Below are 23133 nucleotides of genomic sequence, written 5' to 3' on the forward strand. Positions count from 1 at the left end.
TGGCTTTGACTTTCAAGGCCGGGGGCCACGGTGGCGTCCACAAAGAAGTGGCCTGGCCCACCCCATGTTTCTGTAGGATCCTAGGGCTGTGCTGTGCTGCGGGGCTGGGCGTTGTCTGTGGGCACAGTGTGGAGGCAGGGAGGCCCCTGGGAAGCCGGAGTGGCCCAGGTCGGTGGGAGGTGGGAGAGGAGACCCTGGGCAGACCCTGCCCTCCTGGAGGGCAGAACCAGCAGGACCTGAGCAGGGGCGAAGACCAGCAACACTGACTGGGGAGGGGAGAGGCTGACATCACCAGCTTCCCACCGGGAAAGTGGGTCTCGATTCGGTAAAACTTAAAGAGAATAATAAGGACACGCTGCTTATTGAAGTATGGACTGATTGACAGGTTCTCACTCTGTCCCCCAGGCTGAAGGGCAGTGGCAAAATCGGGGCTCACTGCAGCCTCAACCTCCCAGGCTCCAGCCATGCTCCCACCCCAGCCTCCCGAGTGGCTGGGACCTCAGACGTGCCACCATACCCAGCTACTTTTATTTATGTATTTGGGTAGAGATGGGGTCTTGCTGTATTGCCCAGGCTGGTCTCAAACTCCAGGGCTCAAGCAAACCACCCCCCTCAGCCTCCCAACGTGCTGGGATGACAGGCGTGAGCCACCGCACCCAGCTTCACCTGCCTTTAAAAACGTGAAATACACATAACATGAAATTTACCATTTTAACCACTTTCCTGTGTACATTCAGTGACATTAAGTGCATTCACGTGGCTGCAGAGCCGCCACCACCGTCCACCTGCAGAACTTTCTCATCTCACGCATCTGAAGCTCTGCTTTAAAAGAAAATCTGGGCTGGGCACGGTGGTTCACGCCTGTCATCCCAGCACTTCGGGAGGCTGAGGTGGACGGACCAACTGAGCTCAGGAGTTTGAGACCAGCCTGGCCAATGTGGTGAAAACCCGTCTCTACTGAAAATACAAAAATTAGCCGGGTGTGGTGGTGGCCGGCGCCTGTAATCCCAGCTGCTCGGGAGGCTGAGGCAGGAGAATCACTTGAACCCGGGAGGCGGAGGTTGCAGTGAGCCGAGATCGCGCCACTGCACTCCAGCCCGGGCGATAGAGTGAGACTCCATCTCTAAATAAAATATTAAATAACATAAAATAAAAGTCTGTTTTGTTTATTGTGAAGCGTAGCCCACATGTAGGAAGGAACGCAGAACACGCGATGGGGGCTCGGCACGTGATCGTGAACACACCACAGCATGCTCTGCCCAGCCCCGCCAGGCCCGCCAGGTCCTCTTCCCCGGCCCCGCCCAGCCCTGCCAGGCCCCATCCCCAGCCATGCCCAGCACCCAGAACGCGGGGCCGGTCACACTGCCTGCCATGGCCACGTGGTGGGGTACGTCCTGCCCACCTGGGCATCATCCCGGGGCTGATCCACTTGCTCCGTCCTCCTACAGTGGACATTTGGGTGTTCTCAGCCTCTGTGTCCGGGACACTGTGTGCGATGGTGGGACGGTTCTGAGCGCAGATGGGAACGCTGGCCCCGTGCCGTCCAGGCCCGGGTGGCAGCAGAGCCGCAGTGGTGGAGCCCGGGTGCCCACGATGTTTTATGAGTTTTTTGTTTGTTTGAGACGGAGTCTCGCTCTGTCGTCCAGGCTGGAGTGCAGTGGCGCGATCTCAGCTCACTGCGAGCTCCGCCTCCCGGGTTCACGCCATTCTCCTGCCTCAGCCTCCCGAGTAGCTGGGACCACAGGCGCTCGCCACCATGCCCGGCTAATTTTTGTATTTTTAGTAGAGATGGTGTCTCACCACGTTGGCCAAGCTGGTCTCGAACTCCTGACCTCAAATGATCCACCCACCTCGGCCTCCCCAAGTGCTGGGACGACAACCGACTGGGTTTGGTTTTGCATGAGCTCCTTTTGTGAGATTTCTCCCGGGGAATCTGACGTTGCCGATGCTGTTCTAAGTGATTTTTGAAATGGCCATTTCTGTTTGTGGCTGATTTTCTCACTTCGGCTTGTGCTGAGCATTGATGCCGCACCCACTGGTTAATTCTAACAGCGTAGTTTTGATCCTTCGTGGCTTTCTGCATAATCCCATTGTCAGCGGGTCCTCATGTTTCTGTTTCCCTTCTGCATTGGATGCCACCCGCGTGGGACAGCTCCAGGCCGGGCTGGGGCATCCTCACACACTGCCCTGAGCACCACGCCTCACACTCGCGCATGGCTTTTACCCAGTTCGGGGCGAGTTACTTCTCACATTGTGAGCTGAACTGAATTTTGGAACACTTGCTCTGTGTCTACCGAAAGGGCCTCGTGGTTCTCTCCTCCATTCCGGTGCTGGGCTGAATCACACCCTTGGGCTATCGAGGTGTCAGCCTGGCTCTCCCGGGTGACCCCCGTCCCGCACGCTCCTCTGGCGTGTGTGGCAGAATCCAGCTGCTGGGGTCTGATCTGATCTCATGTGAGTCCTCAGCCTCCCTTGCAGCAACACGGGGTCTTCCTGTTCCCGTCCTGCCCTCCAGGGGGGCCCGGCAGCTTCCATGACCCCCAGGTCCGGAGGGAGTTCACTGCGGAATCCACCCAGGCTCCTGCCCCCAGGCCTCCCCTGTGGAGTCCCTGCTGGCAGCCGCCGCTCCCTGGCCTCCGACCCTGACCCCACCACGTGACCAGGCCTGGGTGGGTCCCTGCTCCCCTGGGTGGGGTTGGGCCGCCACCGGCCTCCAGACCAAGCCATGCAGCCCCCAGGTTCTGTCTGGAAACCTCCCTCGGGTCTCACTCTGGTGGTTCTGTCTGTGGGGCAGCGTCTTCGGTCAGCACTTTTGCTGCAGAGCTTGCACAGTGAGGTGGGGGCCTCCCAGTTGTGACTGGAGGGAGGGGGCGGTGCAGGAGGGCCAGGGACTGAGACCTAAAGAGGGCAGGGGCTTGGGGTCCTCATGGTGCCAGGACTGTGGTGCAGGGTTTGGGCGAGAAGATGCTGATGAGGTTGCCCAGGGCGCTGGGCGGAGGAGGTAGAGGCTCAGGCCCACAAGGGCTGCTCTGTGACTGCAGCTGAAAGATGAGGCCCAGCTCCCAGGGCTGAGCATGGAAATGCTGCCGGGCGGACTCAGCTGGTTGGGTGGCTACGGGCCACAGGGAAGGGACAGGGGTGAGCCTGGGCCAGAGTGGGTGCCGCCGCACCTGGCGGGTATGTGTGTGCCCGACAGAGGTGGGGGAGGGCTCCCGGCCCCCAGGTCCAGAGGAGCCCCAGGCATTGTGGGTCAGTGGGAGGGACTTCCCAGCTGGCTATGCCGCAGTTCCTGCACCTGCCCCTCCCACGGCTGTTATCTTGTCTCCACAGGCCAGGACCCCCTCCTGCTCCTGCAGGCCCTGCAGACCCTGTGGTCCACGCGGGAGCGGCAGCAGGTAAGTGGACGTGGCTGCCACGGGTGGCAGAGTCACAGCTGGCAGAACTGACTGTTGGGCAGAGACTGGCCTAACAGGAGGCCTCCCTGTTCGGGAAGCTGCACAGCCCCCCACGGCCACAGGGTCCTGCGGTAGTGGCTGCCCCAGACTGCATCCAGGGTGGCCTGTGTGGGGCAGGGGGCGGTCTTCCTCAAGGCCCCAGGGTGGTAAAGGCCCTGCCTGGCCCCAGCAGCCCCTCTGAGGTCACCTCTGGGAGGTGCAGGGTCCACTCATCTGCAGGGACACAGCTGTCACCAGCACTGCCAGGCCTGAGGCCCCATCCTGCCACCACCAGGGCACCCAGACCCGGGGTGGCCACTGGGGCAGGTGTCCAGGGCAGGGAGGCCTTAGGAAGGGGTGGGACTTGAGCAGGGCAGGAGGCTGGGTGGGAGAGGCCGGGGAGAGGCTGCAGAGGGAGGGCCGGCCACCCGTGGGGGCAGACGCGGATTCCGGTTCCTTAGTGGCAATGGCCTGTGCACAGGAGGCTGCCAAGTCCTGAGTGCCTCGTCTGCTGGCCCGAGGTTGCTCCTGCAGGCCCAGGGGACGCCCTCCAACCCCAGCCCTGGCGCTGCCTGCTCTGCGTCTGCCTCCCTCCTGCACCCGCCTCTGCCAGCTTTTGTTTGTCCGTCAGCTCGGTGGCTTCTTGGGCCTCCAGCTTGTGAATCTCTGTCCTTGCCTTTGAGATTTCCCTCTGTTCTGTTTCCAGGCTCTTGTCGGACCTTTGTCTGTGACGCTCAGTCTCCCTCGCTCTCTGGCAGCTGTGTGTGCGGTGTGAGCCTCCCCGGGTCCCGCCCTCCGCACCCCCAGGTGTCCAAGTTGTGGGATTCCACCGTCCTTTCGTCCCTATGTCCTGACTTTTATCCTGGCGTCTCCTTTGAGCAGCACTTGTTTCTACACAGACAGGGCTGCAAACTGCTTCAGGCCCCGCTGACAGTCATGAGGCCCTAGTGCGTTTCATCGTCATGTGGAACCTGTGCCTGTGCCCTCGCCGCCTCCCCGCGCCCTGGCCGCCTCCTCCTCGTGTTCTTACTGCACCCCCGCGCCCTCACCTCCTCCTCGCGCTCTCACCTCCTCCTCGTGCTCTCACCTCCTCCTCACGCTGTCACCTCCTTCTCTCGCTCTCACCTCCTCCTTGTGCTCTTACCTCCTTCTCGTGCTCTTACCTCCTCCTTGTGCTCTTACACCCCCCCCCCCACCGCGCCCTCACCTCCTTCCCGTGCCCTCGCCTCCTCCTCATGCTCTCACCTCCTCCTGGTGCCTCCATCACATTCCCAGGTTCCAGCAAGCTGGTGAATGCCACCTGCCCAGGGGCCCTGGGTGGGCCAGGAATCTTGAAGATGAGATCCTTTGGGGTCCTGGGTGCTGAAGAGAAGCCCAACCCTAGAGCTGGCTGCACGTGGAGGTCCTGGAGACCCCCATATGGTGGCATAGACACCAGGTGCCCCCACAGGAGGGAGATGGAGACCAGGATTTTGGAGAACTCCTTGGGGCAGTCTGCAATATAAAGGGGGGAAATGGGACTGTTGATGGTCTGGGAGGGCTGTGGGTGTTCCTCTAAAATGAGAGGGGAGCCTGTATGCTGGGCGAATGAGAGCAACCCGGGAGAGGGGCAGGAGGAGGAGGCAGGGCTGGAACAGGGCTAGGGCCTGGAGTAGACGCAGTCCCAGAGTGGGGTTTCCCTGGTTCATTGGACCCTTCCCAGCCCCACTGCCCAGCAGCCTGTGATGGGGCGGTCCTGTCTTTTTGTTTTTGGTTTTTTTTTGTGAGACAGTCTTGCTCTGTCACCCAGACTGGAGTGCAGTGGCACAATCTCGGCTCACTGTAATCTCCGCCTCCCAGATTCAAGTGATTCTCTTGCCTCAACCTCCTGAGTAGCTGGGATTACAGGTGTGCAACACCACGCCTGGCTATTTTTGTATTTCTAGTAGAGACAGGGTTTCGCCATGTTGGCCAGGCTAATCTTGAACTCTTGACCTCAAGCAATCTGCCTGCCTCGGCTTCCCAGAGTGGTCCTGTTCTAACAGGGTGGCCCTGTTCTAACAGCCCCTCGGGGGGCCTTCTGTTACTGCTGAGCCCATGGGACCACCCCCACCCCCCACCACTGAAGCTGTGAGTGGAGCCAACAGCTCAGTGCAGGGGATGCCAGCCAGCAGCGGGGAAGATGGATACCGGCGGGCGGGATTGGGGGGGACGCCCGGAGGGGTTTGGGGTGGGCGGGATACCAGCAAGGGGATTGAGGGGGATGCCCAGAGGGGGTTGGGGAGGAGGGGGGATACTGGCGGGCGGACTGGGGGGGACACCCAGAGGGGGTTGGGGTGGGGGGATACCGAGGCGGACTGGGGGGGGACGCCCGGAGGGGGTTGGGGTGGGGAGGCTCACGTTGTTTTCTCCATGCACAGCGGGGGGCTCTCTGTAGCTGAGGGGATCAGTAATGAAGAGTGAAGACCAGTGAGGGGCTCGAAGGGAGGAGGGGCCAGCGATCCCATCACAGAGACGCCCCCACTCCCTTCAGCCCCAGGCCCAGTCACCGCTCACCCGCAAACCCCGGACCCATCACACACATGCCCCCACTCCCCTCGGCCCCAGGCCCAGTCACCGCTCACCTGCTTTCTGCCTCCGGATTTGCCACTTCTGGACAGTTCACACACATGCGATCATATAACATGGGGTCTTTTGTGACTTGCTTCTTCATTTAGCACGATATCAAGGCTTTGTCCACGTGGAAGTCTGTGTCAGCTTCCTCCTTTTCCGTGGTTGAGTAATACGTGGCCAGGCCACGTGCTGTTTCTCTGTACACAGCTGAGGGGCATCTGGGCCATCTCCACCTCTGGCTGTTGTGAACAAGTACTTCTCTGAAAATTCATCTACAAACATCTGCTTGAGCCCCTGTTTTTAAACCTTTGGGGAGGACGGATGTGGTGGCTCATGGCTGTAATCCCAGCATTTTGGGAGGCTGAGGTGGGAGGATCACCTGAGGCCAGGAGTTCAAGACCAGCTTGGCCAACATGGCGAAACCCCATCTCAACCAAAAAATACAACAATTAGCCAAGTGTGGTGGCGTGCCCCTGTAGTCCCCGCTACTTACGAGGCTGAGGCAGGAGAATCACTTGAACCCCAGAGGCGGAGGTTGCAATGAGCCAAGATCGTGCCACTGCACTCCAGCCTGGACGACAGAGGGAGACTCCATCTCGAAAATAAATTTTTTTAAAATAAATAAATAAATCTTTGGGAACCTGCCTGGGAAAAGAATTGCTAGATCATGTGGTAATTGTGTTTATCTTTTGAGGAACTGTCAAACTACTGCTTTTATTAAAAATTTCAGCCAAATGCAGTGGCTCATGCCTGTAATCCCAGCACTTCGGGAGGCGAGGTGAGCAGATTACAAGGTCAGGAGTTCGAGACCAGTCTAGCCAACGCAGCGAAACCCTGTCTCTACTAAAAATACAAAACCTTGGCCAGGCATGGTGGTGTGCACCTGTAATTGCAGCTGCCTGGGAGGCTGAGGCAGGAAAATCGCTTAAACCCAGGAGGCAGAGATTGCAGTGAGCCAAGATCGCACCACTGCACTCCAGCCTGGGCGACAGAGCAAGACTCTGTCTCAAAAAAAAATTCAATGACTATTTTTTGTTTTCAAAGTTCTCTTAGGTTTCCTCCCTCCCTCCCTCCCTTCCTTTCTTTCTTTTTTGACACAGTCTGGTTCTACATCGCCCAGACTGGAGTGCAGTGCCGCAGTCTCGGCTCACTGCAACCTCTGCCTCCCAGGTTCAAGCGATTGTCCTGCCTCCGCCTCTCAAGTAGCTGGGATTACAGGTTCCACTATGCTGGCTAATTTCTTGTATTTTCGTAGAGACGGAGTTCCGCCATGTTGCACAGACTTGTCTCGAACTCCTGAGCTCAAGCTATCAGCCCGCCTCGTCCTCTCAAAGTGCTGGGATTCCGGGCATGGCCACCGCGCCCGGCTGATGCGTCGTTCCTGTGCTTGTCCACCGACTCTTTGTGTTTGGCTGTAACCACGATGCATGCTCAGGTGCTCACTGCTGCTCAGAGAGTCCAGGTCACAGGAATGAGGTCTGGTAGAAAGAAAGTGACTTTTTATTCTGTAGCTGGTTTGAGGGACGAAGTGCAGGCCTCATGCCTGACGGGTATGGCTTAGCTTTTGGAGCAGAAAGAGGTGCTTTTTTTTTTTTTTTTTTGGAGATGGAATTTCTCTCTTGTCACCCAGGCTGGAGTGCAATGGCGCAATCTCGGCTCACCACGACCTCCACCTCCTGGGTTTAAGTGATTCTCCTGCCTCAGCCTCCCGAGCAGCTGGGATTACGGGCATGTGCCACCACGCCCAGCTAATTTTTTAGTAGAGATGGGGTTTCTCCATGTTGGTCAGGCTGGTCTTGAACTCCCGACCTCAGGTGATCCACCTGCCTCAACCTCCCAAAGTGCTGGGATTACAGGCGTGAACCACCATGCCTGGCCAAAAGAGGCATTTTTAAAAGGTCGGGAGGAAGCGAGGAGGTGGGAGGGTCTCTGTGTCTTATCTACCTGGAAGTTGAGTTGGCGTCTCCATGGGCAGAAAGAGGCTGTGAAGGTGGCCGGAAACTCCAGCACGCACACTTTGGGCTGTAAATCAACTTGTCTCTTGAGGCGACCTCCTGCGGGCAAGAGTTCTGCTCTGAACCTCTAAGCACATGAGCTTGCCCTGTAGGAAGTGTCTGGTGAACAGGAGGTGAAAGGCTATCATTGCATTTCTAAAGAAATAAGAAGTGGGGAAGGAGGAAGGAGAAAAGAAGAGAGAGTAAAACATAAGTGAACTATCATTTAGGAGAATGGGAGTCATTGCTTACACATTCGCAAATCGATGTCCTGTAACTCCACATTATCAGAGCTTTAATCAACTTACTTGCAGCTGTCACTCATGGTGGCTTTCTTCCTTGTGTGTTTTCTAAGTTTTCACCGTGAGCTCATTTACTGGAACTTTTTCCCTCTGATGACCTAGGGCCCGTGCATCCCAGCAAAGTGGTTAAAGAATGATGCTTTGCTTCTGCCAACTAACTACAGATAGAACTCACTAGGGATAGAACTCACTAGGGCTAGAACTCACGAGAGGTAGAACTCACTAGAGGACCTGGAACTCGCTAGAGCTGGAACATGCTAGAGTTAGAACTCCCTAGAGCTAGAATTTGCTAGGGCTGGAACTTGCTAGATCTAGAACTGGCTAGGGCTAGAACTCACTAGGGCTAGAACTCACAAAAGCTAGAACTCACAAGAGCTAAAACTCACTAGAGGATCTGGAACTCGCTAGAGCTGGAACACGCTAGAGTTAGAACTTTCTCACTAGAGCTAGAATTCAATAGAACTATAACTCACTAGGGCTATAACTCACTAGGGATAGAACTCGCGAGAGCTAGAACTCACTAGAGCTAGAACTCATGAGAGCTAGAACTCGCTAGAGCTAGAACTCACGAGAGCTAGAACTCACTAGGGCTAGAACTTACTAGAGTTAGAACTCACTACGGCTAGAACTCTACGGCTAGAACTCAGGAGAGCTAGAACTCGCTAGAACTAGAACTCGCTAGAGTTAGAACTCGAGAGCTAGAACTCACGAGAGCTAGAACTTACTAGGGCCAGAACTCGCTAGAGCTAGAACTCACTAGGGCTGGAACTCATTAGAGCTAGAACTCACTAGGGTTAGAACTCACTAGGGTTAGAACTCACTAGAGTTAGAACTCACTAGAGCTAGAACTCACTAGGGCTAGAACTCACTAGGGTTAGAACTCACTAGGGTTAGAACTCACTAGAGCTAGAACTCACTAGAGCTAGAACTCACTAGAGCTAGAACTTACTAGGGCTAGAACTCCTGAGGGCCAGAACTCGCTAGAGCTAACACTAACTAGAGCTACAACTTGCTAGAGCTAGAACTCTCTAGGGCTAGAACTCACTAGAGTTAGAACTCACTAGGGCTAGAACTTACTAAGGATAGAACTCACTAAGACTGGACCTCACTAGAGTTAGAACTCACTAGGACTAGAGCTCAATAGAGTTAGAACTCACTAGGGCTAGAACTCACTAGGGTTAGAACTCACTAGAGCTAGAACTCACTAGAGCTGGAACTCACTAGAGTTGGAACTCGCTAGGGCTAGAACTCACTAGGGTTAGAACTCACTTGAGCTAGAACTCACTAAGGTTAGAACTCACTGGAGCTAGAACTCACTAGGACTAGAGCTCAATAGAGTTAGAACTCACTAGGACTAGAGCTCAATAGAGTTAGAACTCACTAGGGCTAGAACTCACTAGAGCTGGAACTCACTAGAGTTGGAACTCACTAGAGTTAAAACTCACTTGAGCTAGAACTCACTAGGGTTAGAACTCACTAGAGCTAGAACTCAAGAAAGCTAGAACTTACTAGGGCTAGAACTCCTGAGGGCTAGAACTCACTACAGCTAGAACTTGCTAGAGCTAGAACTCACTAGAGCTAGAACTTGCTAGAGCTAGAACTCACTAGAGCTAGGACTCACTAGAGCTAGAACTCACTAGGGCTAGGACTCACTAGAGCTAGAACTTGCTAGAGCTAGAACTCACTAGGGCTAGGACTCACTAGAGCTAGAACTTGCTAGAGCTAGGACTCATTAGGGCTAGAACTCACTAGAGTTGGAACTCACTAGGGCTATAACTCACTAGGGTTAGAACTCACTTGAGCTAGAACTCACTAAGGTTAGAACTCACTAGAGCTAGGACTTACTAGAGCTAGAACTCACTAGAGCTAGGACTCACTAGAGTTAGAGCTCACTAAGGCTAGAACTCAGTAGGGCTGGAACTTACTAGAGCTGGAACTCACTAGAGCTGGACCTCACGAGAGCTAGAACTCACTAGAGCTAGAACTCACTAGGGTTAGAACTCACTAGGGTTAGAACTCACTAGGGTTAGAACTCACTAGAGCTAGAACTCACTAGAGCTAGAACTCACTCGGGCTAAAACTAAGTTCCTGAATCACCTTCAAGTTCCAGATGCATGAGACGCTCAGGCTTTGTTTCAGGGTGACTTTCCGTTTCTTCCCAGAGTCCAGAGGGACAGACAAGCTGCCTTTCACCCTCTCTGGCCACTTTCCCCGAGGGGCATCCTTTGGAGGGTCTCGACTTTCCAGCCTTTCCTCCTGCCCCTGTGGGTGTCACACCCTCCTGGACTGTGCTGAGGTCTCCTCACGCACTCACCTGCGTGTGTCCGCGGCTGTTCCCAGGTGTTTGTGGGGAGAGCTGTCAGGTGCTGGGAGCCGAAGCGTGCCTTTCGTTTCAGTAAGCTTGCCAGATCTCCGGAGCACGGTGCTTTCAGAGCTGCGTGGCAGCCTCAGGGTGTTGCTCCTGGAGCCCCGTGGAGAGCACACCGTCCACATCGCAGGGGCGAGAACAGCACGACCCACGCTTTCGGCTTGCAGCCTCCCTGGGCCTCTGGGGGCGCATCCCGTGGCTGGCGCCAGCAGCTGGGAACTCGCCCTCTTGCCCACCTGCGTGGCCGTGGGCTTCAGGGTAGGGTTTCGGCTGCTGTGCTCTGTCCGGAGTGCTGAGCTGTGAACCTGTCCACCCCTTTAGCTCTTAGGATTCCACCTGCGGAATGACCTGCAAGCATTCATTGTGGTTTGCAGCAAATAGCATGTGAATGGCTTGCGGGCATCCACAGAGGATGGCGCCGCCGAGGCTGCCCGCAGCAGCAAGGGCCGACTTGCTTTAGAATCTTCCGGAAGCCAGAGACCAAAACGGACACTTTGCTTCTCTTTGTCCACCTCTTACCCGTTTCCCAAATCTCCTGCGGGTCAGGGATAGAAAAGTACCTAAAAGGCATTTTTCATTTTGGGCTTTGGTTCTTGCCTTTCAGTTTCTTTCGCCTGCTGAGGGCAGGTCGGGCCCATGTCCCGAGAACGCCACAGGTGAAGTGACTTGTGAACCTGTGGCTCGGGCTGCGGTCGCCTCCCAGGCCAGCGGCCCTCTGTCTGCCTGGAGAACAGGCCCTCTGTCTTTATGGGATAATTAGTGCAGACAATGGCCACCGCCCCTGGGGGCCTGGGGTGCAGCGGACCAGAACGGAATCTCCTCAGCGGCATGAAAAGTCAGGGAGGCGGATGGTGGCTGAATGGCCACAGTTACCTTCTGAATGGATTGGATTTTGAAAACCTCTCTGCGGTGGGGAGGCCTTGCCAGGAGACTCTGAGTGCAAGACAAAGTCACAGTATGGTTTTGTGTCTCCACAGCTCCAGGAGGAAGCCTGGCGGGGGTTTGCTGCCCTGGACGACCCCCTGGCGGGGCTTCTGGACATGCTGGAGAGCTGCCGGGGCCGGCGGGGAGAGGGCCCCTCCCTGGAGGCCTGGATCTCCCGCCAGCTGCAGTGCTGGCTACAGGCACAGCCACGCCCGAGCCCTGCCCAGGTGAGCCCGTGGGCTCTGTGACAGTCACCTCCCTTCCTGTCCCTGCCCCTCAGCACAGTGGACCTGGCACCCACCCGCCCAGGCCTCTGCAGCCTGCTGAGCAAGCTGGGGAAGGGCAGGGGGATGCTGGGAGCTGTGGCCAAGACCCAGCCCGTGGCTTCATCCTCAGCCCCATGACAGCCATGTGCTGAGACCAGCCTCGCCCCTCCCATGCCCCAGCCCTGCAGGCTACCTGATGCCCACACATGGCCACAGTGGCAGGCACTGCCTCCTAAGACCAGCCTGCTCCAGTCGGCCCCACGGCCCAGCCACTGGGTGCTACGTCCGGTAAGGCTGGGTCTCTGCCCTTCCAGCACAGCCTGAGGCTGAAGCAGCTGCAGGCCCGAGCGATCCGAGTCCTCACTGAGAGCCCCCCCAGCCTTGTGGCACCGCTGACCAGCATCTTCCAGCTGCAGGATGCAGACAGGAGCTGCCTGCTGGTGCATGTCCACCGCCTCCACCAGGAGGGCAGGTTCAGAGAAGTGAGTGACCCCCATGGCCGGGTCCACGGGGAAAGGGCTTCTCAGGCGGCAGGGCAAGGACGTGCCTGGCTGAGGGCCGCCTCTGTGTGGGGACTGTTTGGGGCTTCTTTTCTACATGGGGGTATCCAGGACCCGGCCGTGGGCAGCCATCAGCTGTACGTGGGGTGCCGGGTCCCAGGAGCCCTCAGGCTGCCTGAGCCAACAGACACGTCAGGGCACAGCCTGGTCCCAGGCCTGGGTCTCCGCCTGCCAACCCTGTGTCTGCCGGTACCCGTCGGGCCCTCACACTCACAGGGTCCTAGGTGGGCCTGGGCCTGAGCTTTGGTCGAGCCACACCCCACCATGCCTGTTAGCCTCCGTCCCTCCGGAACCTTCACAGGATCACCCGGGAGGCTGCCCTTTGTGGGTGAGTTTGCCTCCTGGGCACTGGGGGCTGACTGAGTCCCCAGCACGGCAGTGAGCGCCCTGGAAGGAAATGCTCCTGGGAGGGGCTGAGCACAGGGGCTGTGGGAGCAGCTGGTGCTGGCCCCGCCGCCCACAGCACCCCCAGAGTGGTGCCCACTCACAGGCCCAGTGTGGGCAGTGCCGGCGCCTGGGACACAGGACGAGGTTCAGGGCCAGGGCACCAGTCGCGCCTTGGCACGGTCACCCAGGTGCGAAGTACGTCCGGTCAGTATCCAACCCCTCATTGGCTGCTGGCGGGAGAGGTGGCTTCCGTCCCTTGCTGTCCAGGACCAGGTCTTAAGCAGTGTCGCAGAAGCGTGGGGTTGGCAGCTAAAGATGTCTGGATAAGAACTGGTGGAGCGGCCGGGCGCGGTGGCTCAAGCCTGTAATCCCAGCACTTTGGGAGGCCGAGACGGGCGAATCACGAGGTCAGGAGATCGAGACCATCCTGGCTGACACGGTGAAACCCCGTCTCTACTAAAAAATACAAAAAACTAGCCGGGCGAGGTGGCGGGCGCCTGTAGTCCCAGCTACTCGGGAGGCTGAGGCAGGAGAATGGCGAGAACCCGGGAGGCGGAGCTTGCAGTGAGCTGAGATCCGGCCACTGCACTCCAGCCTGGGCGGCAGAGCGAGACTCCGTCTCAAAAAAAAACAAACAAAACAAAACAAAACAAAAAAAGAACTGGTGGAGCTTTTGGAATCATGGTGGTTTGCTGAGTCTCCTTTGTGAACAAGGCTGACTTTTAAGCCCAGAAGGTTCCAAGAGGAAGACCAGGTCCTAGCATCGCAGCCCCGTCGTCCTGAGTCTGGCCAAGCTGTGCCTTGGGTTCGTGTGGAGCAGTAGGGAGCGGCGGGGCCTGCAGTGGGTAGGGAGGCGGCCGTCTTTCGTGGGGTGGCTCTGAGCTGTTCCCACAGGTGCAGGGGTGCCCCCATGACTTCTCGGTGCCCTGAGATTGCAGATCCCAGTGCAGATTCCAGGGTGCAGCAAGAGGTGCAGCAAAGAAGCCCAGGGGTGTCCTGCCAGGGGATGTCCTGCTTGGGGGTGCCTGGCCTGGGGGCGCTCGGCTCAGGGTGCACTGATCGTGTATGAGGAGGCCGGCACTCGGGGGCATTGGTCCGCCCCCCGCCCCGTCAGGGTCCCCTTACTTCAGGGCGGAGCATGATGGGCACCACCCCACTGCCTGCCCACATGGGACCCTGCTGCTGAGGCTGTCCCGCTGGCCCCCCAGATTCCTCCTCTCAGCACGACCCCTCACTGCGAGCAGGTGCATTGGAACCTGGGCGCGGGCACTGGGGGTTGCCCTGGCCGGGCCCTCACAGGACTGTGCCCTGCGTCGGCCATGCGAGCCCCACCCCCAGCACTGTCGCCTGCCACGCCCGGGCCGTCGTCTCGCGGCGGGTGCATGGCGCTGAGAAGCCACGATGGTCGGGCACGGGACAATGCAGGATGGAGGGTCCCGCTCATGTGGCTGAATGGCGGCCGTGCCTGCGGAGAGTGCAGGGAGGCAGAAGGCAGGCTAGTGTTTCGGGCCGTCTTCTGTTACAGAGCCTTTCAAAGACTGTCTGGGGCCGGCTGAATGCGCCTCCCTCGCACTCCGAAGCAGGAATCCCCACACAAAGGGGGTCTTGTCCCGCACAGGCCCCTTCTGCGAAGAAAGCCATTGTCCCCGAGCGGGGCCGCCCGGCAGGCAATGCATGCTCCACTGCTCACCGCCGCGCCCGGCCGAAAGGGGCCGCATTCAGGCCTGTCCGCTCGGATTAGCCGGGACTCACGACTCAATGTGCTGCGATATTTCATGTCGAGGGCAGCGGCTGGCCTGGGCGGGATGAATGCCTGCTTTTGTCCGCTGAGTTATTTTATTTACATTTTTTAAACAGCTTATCAAGGTAAAAAGATAGCTTTGCTTTAAAAAAAAAAAAAAAAAAAGGCCCTCTTGGCTCCAGGCCCTCGCAGAGGTGGGAGGCAGGGCTGTCGCTGGGGTCCTCGGCCTTCCAGCCTGGGCACCTGCCCAGCCTTCCTGCCCCTCAGAGTGGGGGGCCCAGGGGAGCCGGGGAATGCCCTTCCCGATGGTTGGCACCACAACCCCTCCGCATTTTCTCTCTCTTTTTTTTTTTTTTTTTCCCCTGAAAGCAGCAGCTCCTGGGCCTTCCTACAGGTTTCTGCAGCCCCACCCTGACCCGGCCAGCTGGACAGCCTCATCTCTGTCTTCCTGGTGGATGCCGCCCATCCTCTGGCAGCAGAGGTCGGGGAGGTCTGCCTGGTGCAGAGGGGCCCAGTTTGCCCCATCTGTCCTCGTGACCCAGCCCCGGGCTCGTTCCTCCCATGGGGTCCAGGACTCTTCACCTTCTGCTGTCTGCTCCCTGGGCCTGGCTCTGGGGCCAGGTGACCTTTTTGTGGCTGCTGAGTTTCCCAAGTGGCCAGGCGTGGACAGTGGGCAGCTGTACGCCATCCTCTCAGGGAAGTGCAGACAGAAATGACCAGACACTGATTCTGAGCCAGGCACCACCGCAATGAAGGAGTCGTGCAGGGCCCCCGAAGCCTGAGACGGGGGTCCGGCCGGCCAGGGAGCTTCCTGGAAGGGGTGGGTCTGCTGCTTGCCACCCCCCAGCCCCCCACCCCTGTCACCAAGGCTGCCCATGAGGAAGCCTGGACTCTGCCCTTTCCAGGGTGGAGCTGAGGGAGCTCCATCCTTGTCCTGTCCCCTGAGCTGCCAGGTCACAGAGCCTCCACCAGGCTCCAGGTACAATATACAGACACAGAGAGAGGCTGGGGGCCCCAGGACCCTTGCATGGCCAGAAAGCCCACCTGGCCTCAAGAGGCCCCGGGTGCCCAGAGAGCTCCTGCGGGCCTAGAAAGAAAGGTCCGGACACCTGTTAACCCTGGGCTCTGAATGGCTGTGGAGAAGAGAAGGGCTGAGCTGGGCACCTTGAACCCCCTCTGATGGGGTTGCAGTGTGCAGGACAGGGAGGCAGAAGCAGCCCAGCTGGGGAACACAGCCCACACCCAGCCCCGCCCAGGCTCCTCCCCAAGCCTGAGGCCTCCTTCTTGGGCTCAGAGGGGTTCCTGGATGGGCGGGGCCCGCCGAGGGCTGGGACCTGGAGCCTGAAGTCTGTCCTCAGAGGGAGGCCGGGGGCAGCAGCGGTGAGGAGAGGCCCTGGCCACCTGCCCCTTGCTGTGCCCCCAGCCTCCCTGGTCCCAGTGTCACCTGCTGAGGGCCTGGTCCCAAGGACGTGACGGGCGCAGTCCCATCCTTCACCCCGCTGCACCTGACAATGCCCACATGGGGCAGGAGGAGCAGAGCGAGGGTGGGCTGTGACCACCCTGTGGTTCTGAACACGGTGAAGGTCCAGGCCTGCACTCCTGCCTTCCCGAGCTCTGGCAGCTTCTCAGGGGTTCCCTAGTCCAGAAGGGGTCAGAGCCCTTGTGTGAAGCTGTGGGTGTCACTGCTGGGGTGGTCCCCATGTGGTGGCCCCTGCGCCCATGCACGCGGCCCTAAGCCCACCTCCCAGGCCCTGCGCCCCTCCCCAAGTGGTGGCCCAGTGCCCCTCTCCAGCCCTGCGCTCCTTCCCACAGCCCTGAGGCCCTGCCCCTTGGCCCTGAGACCCCGCCCCGGGCCCCGCGCTCCTCCCCACAGCCCTGAGACCCCGCCCCGGCCCTGCTCCCCTCCCCACGACTCCGAGACCCCCACGCCCCGGGCCTTGCGCCCCTCCCCACAGCCCTGAGACCCCTTCCCCGGGCCCTGCGCCCCTCCCCACACGGCTCTTAGACTCCCCCGCACCCAGCCCCGGACCCTGCACCCCTTCCCCCCGGCCCTGCGCCCCTCCCCACGGGCCTGAGACTTCCTCCCCGGGCCAGGCGCCCCACCCCACAGCCCTGAGGCCCCGCCCCGGCCCTTCGACCCTCCCCACGGCCCTGAGACCCCCCGCGCCGGGCCCTGCGCCCTGCGGGCCTGGTGGAGGCCTAGTCTCTTGGACCATGGCCAGACAGTGGAGGCGCCGGGTCAGCGCTGTGCAGGGAAAGGCCCCCGGCCCTGCGCCCCCACCCTGTGCACCGGGGCTGGAAGCCGGGCTCGAGGCTTTCCCAGGCCGCTATTTTGGTCCTTTCTCTGGGCTGCGTGGGGGCAGGGCGCCGATGCTCCGCGGGCTGCTCTCGTGGGTCATTTTTGCTGGTTATGGGAGCGCGGCTTATGGAAATTATTAATAGCAGCTCACGCCCGCGGTACGTGCAGGCGGTCAGGGCCCGGCCGTGCCCCGATGGCAGCCGTGTGGCCTTGGGGCGCTCGCGGGGTGCCCGTCTCCCGCCTTGTGGGAAGGGCTAGGACCCCCCAGGCCTCAGGGTGCGCTGAGGCTGGGAGTCCTCGGTCTTGGCCCCTCCACTGCAGGCACCATTGTGTTCTGGGCCCCGCAGATGGGTCATGTGGAAGGTCACGGCTTTGCCCTTGCCCTGACCCCACCTCCTATCCTTCCTCCAGCTCATCAGCAATTCCTGAGCAAGGCCCTGGGACCCAGGCTGTGTGGCCAGCACCCCCATGAGTCCCTGCTGCCCCATCCAGGCCAAGCCCAGGCCTCCCACCTGTCCCAGCCCATGCAAGGCCTGGCTCACCACAGGGGGGCTTGTCTGCCAGGCCCAGCCCATCAGCCTGAGGGCCACGTGGCTGGACACGGGAAGGCCCTGCACTCCGCCCTCAGTGACCAGGCTCCGGTGCAAAAGGGTGGTAGCCCCCCCAACCCGTGGTGCTGCCTGGCCCCCTCCCAGGCCCTGAGTAATCTGCTGCCTTTGTGTTTGCCAGGCAGTCATGCTGGGCACGACGTTGAAGCTGCAGCCAGAACTTGATGTTGAAAAGGTGAACGTCTTTCTCATGTAAATTGTTTGGGTTCAAACTTGGATAATGCCCAGGTCTCTAGAAACAGTGTTTGGTGGAGGTGGGGAGTCCCCCAAGCCACAGGGGGGAGAGCAGGGCCATCGGGGACCGGGGAGGGCCTCAAGAGCCCCCTAAACCGCCATCCTCCTCGCGGGCTGACCTCAAATCAGACGTAGCCGCACATACAGGCACCCTGTGTCCGGCTGTGCCCCAAAGCCCTGAGTGTGCTGGGGCCACCCCTTCCCTGGAGTGGGTACCAGGTGCCTCGAGGACACACAGCCCATGTGCTTCTGGGACCCTCTTCTGCTGCACATCTCCATTGCGCAGTGGCTAGGGGAAGCAGTCACTGGTCTAACTGAATTTCTGGACAGATGACACAGTCCTCGAACCCACAGTGTCTTCAGGGATGGCAGATCCAAGCTCCTACACTAGGAATCTGTCCCTGTCACAGGGACGCAGGTGGAACCTGCTGGTTAAGCAGGGGCGGGGCGGGGGAGGGGGGTGAGCACCACTCGGGCAGAGCCAGGTGGGGACAGGATGCATACCGGTCTCCCTAAAGACAGGGTGTGTCTACACCAAGGCTTTCGGGGCTGTGTTCTGGGCAATGGGTGCAGACTCCACGTCTGCAAAAGCTGGGGCCAGAGAGGACTCGGGGCTTCGGATTCTGCCTGAGGACTGTGCCCCAAGGCACTGGCGGGCAGGTGGGCCCCATGCGGTCGGCGCCAGGCAGCCTCACCTGTGGGGCAGAGGCGGTGGGGGAAGGGAGGTGAGGAGCCTTCCTTGAGGGGCTTTGTCTGAGGGAACTGGTTCTTGCTGAGGGAATGGCTGGTGTGCCCCAAGGCCCAGCGCCACAGCCAGGGACTCCCTCAGGGCCTCCTGAAGGCACCGACAGTGTGTGGGTCTTGCAGTCCTCCTCGGGAGACAGTGCTGGTATCCTGTGCCATGAGGAGCATTTCCGGGCTGCCAGGGCTACTGCCGGTGGTTTGTCTCGGTCCTGCCTCCTCACATTTGGTGACAAATGAGCTTCCCCAGGGCGCCCCTTGCCTCTTAGGGCCTCCAGGCCTTCACCATGGAGATGGGGATGGCCACAGAGCCCACCAGGAGCCTGGGGTGGGTGTGTGTGAGCGCCAGTTCAGGCTGGGCGAGCACTGCTGGCCCTGGACGGCCTCCGGGGCCCTTTCGTTCTGATACTTTGGCCGCTCTCTCTGGGTTGGAGGTGAGTCAGGTTTTGGCTGAGATGGTGGAGGCTGTGGCCTGACCGTGTGTCCCCCTGCAGATGAGCGTCCCACTGCTCCTCCAGGACAAGGTGGCCCTCGTGGAGCGCTACGTGGCTGGCTTCCCGGACCTCCAGAGGAGGCTACTGGCCCTCATGGATTCCTGGTGCCAGCCCGGCTTTGACATCAAGGACGTTGCCAGGTGAGTTCCGCGGGGCACTGGCAGCTGGCACCAGATGGCATCCTGAGAGCCCTGGTTAGGGAAGGGAGTATGAGGGGGCAGCAGGCATGTGGGATGTGAGCTCTCCCCAGGAGGTTCTGGTGTTTGGGTCACAGCTACCATGTGACTGCAGCCAGAGCAGCTGCCTCTGGAGAGGAGAGGCTGGGGCTGGCAGCAGCACAGCCCTCTTCTCCCAAGTGAAAAGAGTTAACTGCTCTTAGAAGAACAAAAATAATTCTCCACAGTGGCTCTTCTTATACAGACACGGCCACCATACTGCTTATTTGTTCATTCATTCCTTTGTTCTTTCATCTAATAAAGTTTTTGGAAGTACTTGGTGTGTGACATCTGTCAGCAATTACAGAGAAAAGGCAGCACCTGACAAGGAGCCCATATGGTGCCTGTATGGATTCAGGGAAACCGTGTGCCTGTGTGTGTATGTGTGTGCACATGTGCATGTGTGTGTGTGCCTGCAGGTGTGCATGTGTGTGCATGTGTCTCCGTGTGCACATGTGATATGTGTGTTTGCACGTTTATGTGTGCCTGCAGGTATGTGTGTGTGTGCATGTGTGTGTGCATGTGTGTGCATGTGTGTGCATGTATGTGTGTGCTTGCAGGTGTGCATGTGTGTGTGCACGCATATCTGTATGTGCATTGTGTTCATATTTGTGCGGGTGTGTATGCATGCATATGATGTGTACGTGTGTGTGCTTGCAGGTGTGTATGTGTGTGTGTGTCTCTGTGTGCATGTGGTGTGTGCGTGTGTGCGCATGTATGTGTGCCTGCAGTTGTGCGTGTGTGTGTCTGTGTGTGCATGTGTGTGTACATGTGTGTATGTGCATGTGTATGTACCTGCAGGTGTGCATGTGTATGCATGTGTGTGCATGCGTATCTGTGCATGCATTGTGTTCATGTTTGTGCAGGTCTGTATGTATGCATGTGTGTGCGTGTGTGTACGTGTGTGTGCCCACAGGTGTACATGTGCATGTCTGTGCATGCATGCGTGTGTGTACGTGTGTGTGCCTGCAGGTCTGTACGTGCATGTGTGTATGTACGTGTGTGTGCACACAGGTGTACATGTGCATGTCTGTGCATGCATGCGTGTGTGTACGTGTGTGTGCCTGCAGGTGTACATGTGCATGTCTGTGCATGCATGTGTGTATGTACGTGTGTGTGCCTGCAGGTCTGTACATGCATGTGTGTGTGTACATGTGTGTGCCTGCAGGTCTGTACATGCATGTGTGTGTGTATGTTTGTGTGCCTGCAGGTGTGCATGTGCATGTCTATGCATGTGTGCATGTGCGCACGCGCGTGTGTGTGTGTGTGCGTGATATGAGGGATGACATCTGGGAGGGGAAGAGCTTCCTGCTGTGTATCTGGTCAAGGTGCTCCAAGAGTGAAGCAAGCTGAAAGGTCTGTGAAGGCTCCAGGGCCCATCCACTGGCAGGCAGATCCCGGCCTCCATGCCCCACACAGCCCCAGGGTCATCTTACTGGAGAGTCACAGGCCTAGACTTGGATGTCAGGCCACCCCAGGCCCATCCTCCTCCCCTTGTCCTCCCTTAGATCAATGGGCAAGTCACTTCCACTTTCTGAGTTCGTTTCCTCATTCACACAATGGGGCTGAGTCCACCTGACTCAAAGCATTGCTAAGACGTTTCATCAGAGGGAGCAGGCAGGGCACACACAGAGCCAGGCCAGGCACAGGTGAGCACATAGTCAGTTGCCATCGATCCTATTACATTAAAAAAAAATAAAAGACATAGGGCCGGCCACAGTGACTCACACCCGTAATCCCAGCACTTTGGGAGGCCAAGGCAGGTGAATCACGAGGTCAGGAGATCGAGACCATCCTGGCTAACACGGTGAAACCCTGTCTGTACTAAAAATACAAAAAATTAGCCGGACACGGTGGCGGGTGCCTGTAGTCCCAGCTATTTGGGAGGCTGGGGCAGGAGAATGGAGTGAACCCAGGAGGCAGAGCTTGCAGTGAGCTGAGATTGTGCCACTGCACTCCAGCCTGGGCAACAGAGCGAGACTCCGTCTAAAAAAAAAAAAAAAGACATAGAAGAAAACAGTGAATGCATTGATGGAGGTGGGAACCAGGGGATCTAATTGGGAAGAAAAGAAATATACATGGAAACTGGGAGGGTGAGAAAAACCCTGCAGTGTTAGATTTCATTGGAGATATTGGTTTAAATTAATGATTTTTTTTTTTTTTGAGACAAAGCCTCTGTTGCCTAGACTTGAGTGTGGTGGCACAATCTTGGCTCACTGCAACCTCCACCTCCCGGGTTCAAATGATTCTCCTGTCTCAGCCTCCCAAGTAACTGGGATTGCAGGCATGCACCAACACACCCAGCTAATTTTTGTATTTTTAGTAGAGACAGGGTTCCACCATGTTGGCCAGGCTGGTCCCGAACCCCTGACCTCAGGTGATCCTCCCACCTCAGGTGATCCTCCCGCCTCAGCCTCCTAAAGTGCTAGGATTACAGGCATGAACCACCGCACCTTCCCTAAAGTAACGATTTTTAAAATGTTTCCTAGCTCTGTGCTCTGAAAGGGCCTGGATGCAATGGCATCCCATAGCAATGGGCATGCCTGGCTGCCAGCTCAGTCACCAAATGCCATTCTCCACTGAAAGAAGCAAGGGCTTTTCAGAGAATAGACTGAGCACAGAAATGACAATGGTAATGGAGTAGAACACTTTGACTTTTAAAAGTCCACGAGTCCACAGTGATGCCCAAGGGAAGCAGGGAGGAAAGCTCTTCTTTACAACATCTTCCAGCTAACATGAAAAAGGAATGACAGGCCAGGCACGGTGGCTCAAGCCTGTAATCCCAGCACTTTGGGAGGCCGAGACGGGCGGATCACGAGGTCAGGAGATCGAGACCATCCTGGCTAACACGGTGAAACCCCGTCTCTGCTAAAAAATACAAAAAACTAGCCGGGCGCGGTGGCGGGCGCCTGTAGTCCCGGCTACTCGGGAGGCTGAGGCAGGAGAATGGCGTGAACCCGGGAGGCGGAGCTTGCAGTAAGCTGAGATCAGGCCACTGCACTCCAGCCTGGGTGACAGAGTGAGACTCCGTCTCAAAAAAGAAGAAAAAAGAAAAAAAAAAAAAAGAAAAAAAAAAAGAAAAAGGAACGACAAAATTAAAAATCACCATATTGCAACTCTCCATAAAGTAACTGATTCAGGCATAGATCATCAAGGGATGCTAAGAAAGAAACAGATAAAAATGTGAGTGACCAACATCAAGAATGAAAGGGGGGACATTGTTACAGACCCTATAGACATTAAAGTGGTCGTAAGGGGATATTGTTTGTAACTTAATGCAAACATACTTGACCATTTAGATGTAATGGACCAAATTCCTGAAAAATACAATTTACCAAAACTGACACTAGAAAAAATAGAACATTTAAATAGTCCTATATATCTAGTAAGCAAATTAAATCCACAGTTTAAAGCTTTATCACAGAGAAAACTTTATTAGAACCCAAATGGTTTCAGTAGTTAATTTTTCAAACATTTAAGAAAGAAATTGCACCATGGTTGGATGCAGTGGCTCACACCTATAATCTCAGCCACTTTGGGAGGCTGAGGCAGGCGGATCACCTGAGGTCAGAAGTTTGAGAACAGCCTGGCCAACATGGTGAAATCCCATCTCTACTAAAAATACAAAAATTAGTCGGGTGTGGTGGCTCATGCCTATAATCCCAGCTACTCAGGAAGCTGAGGCAAGAGAATCACTTGAACCTAGGAGGCAGATGTTGCAGTGAGCCCAGATCATGCCATTGCACTCCAACCTGGGCTTCAAGAGTGAAACTCCATCTCAAAACAACAACAACAGAGTGAGAAGACACCAACAGACTGGGAGAAAATATCTGAAAAAGATGTGGGATAAAGGACTATTATCCAAAATATACAGAGATCTCTCAAAACTCAGCAGTAAGAAAATGAACAACCCAAATTAAAATGGGCAAAGGGGCTGAGCACAGTGGTTCACACCTGGAATCCCAACATTTTGG

The 23133-nt window shown here is 57.4% G+C and overlaps 1 protein-coding gene across 50 annotated transcripts in view; it reads left to right on the plus strand.

Annotated features, from left to right (window-relative positions):
* EXD3 (exonuclease 3'-5' domain containing 3) overlaps window positions 1-23133 on the plus strand; it is a 119087-nt gene that overhangs the window by 40051 nt on the left and 55903 nt on the right. For 30 of the 50 annotated variants that reach the window (XR_012424035.1, XR_012424037.1, XR_012424032.1 and 27 more), the window contains 5 exons: window positions 3331-3395; window positions 11668-11841; window positions 12195-12362; window positions 17597-17650; window positions 18945-19084. Coding sequence is in view for 38 of the 50 variants with exons in the window: in XM_074015877.1 (XP_073871978.1) it covers window positions 3331-3395; window positions 11668-11841; window positions 12195-12362; window positions 17597-17650; window positions 18945-19084 (601 nt within the window). In the remaining 12 variants the exon portion in view is untranslated. Of the gene's footprint in view, window positions 1-2437; window positions 2455-3330; window positions 3396-4140; window positions 4382-7281; window positions 7462-11667; window positions 11842-12194; window positions 12363-17596; window positions 17651-18944; window positions 19085-23133 lie in introns of those variants that run through there. The other 20 variants (XM_074015885.1, XM_074015887.1, XM_074015884.1 and 17 more) reach the window with 6 other exon arrangements.

Source organism: Macaca fascicularis, chromosome 15, assembly GCF_037993035.2.
Source record: "Macaca fascicularis isolate 582-1 chromosome 15, T2T-MFA8v1.1".
Lineage (NCBI taxonomy): Eukaryota > Metazoa > Chordata > Mammalia > Primates > Cercopithecidae > Macaca > Macaca fascicularis.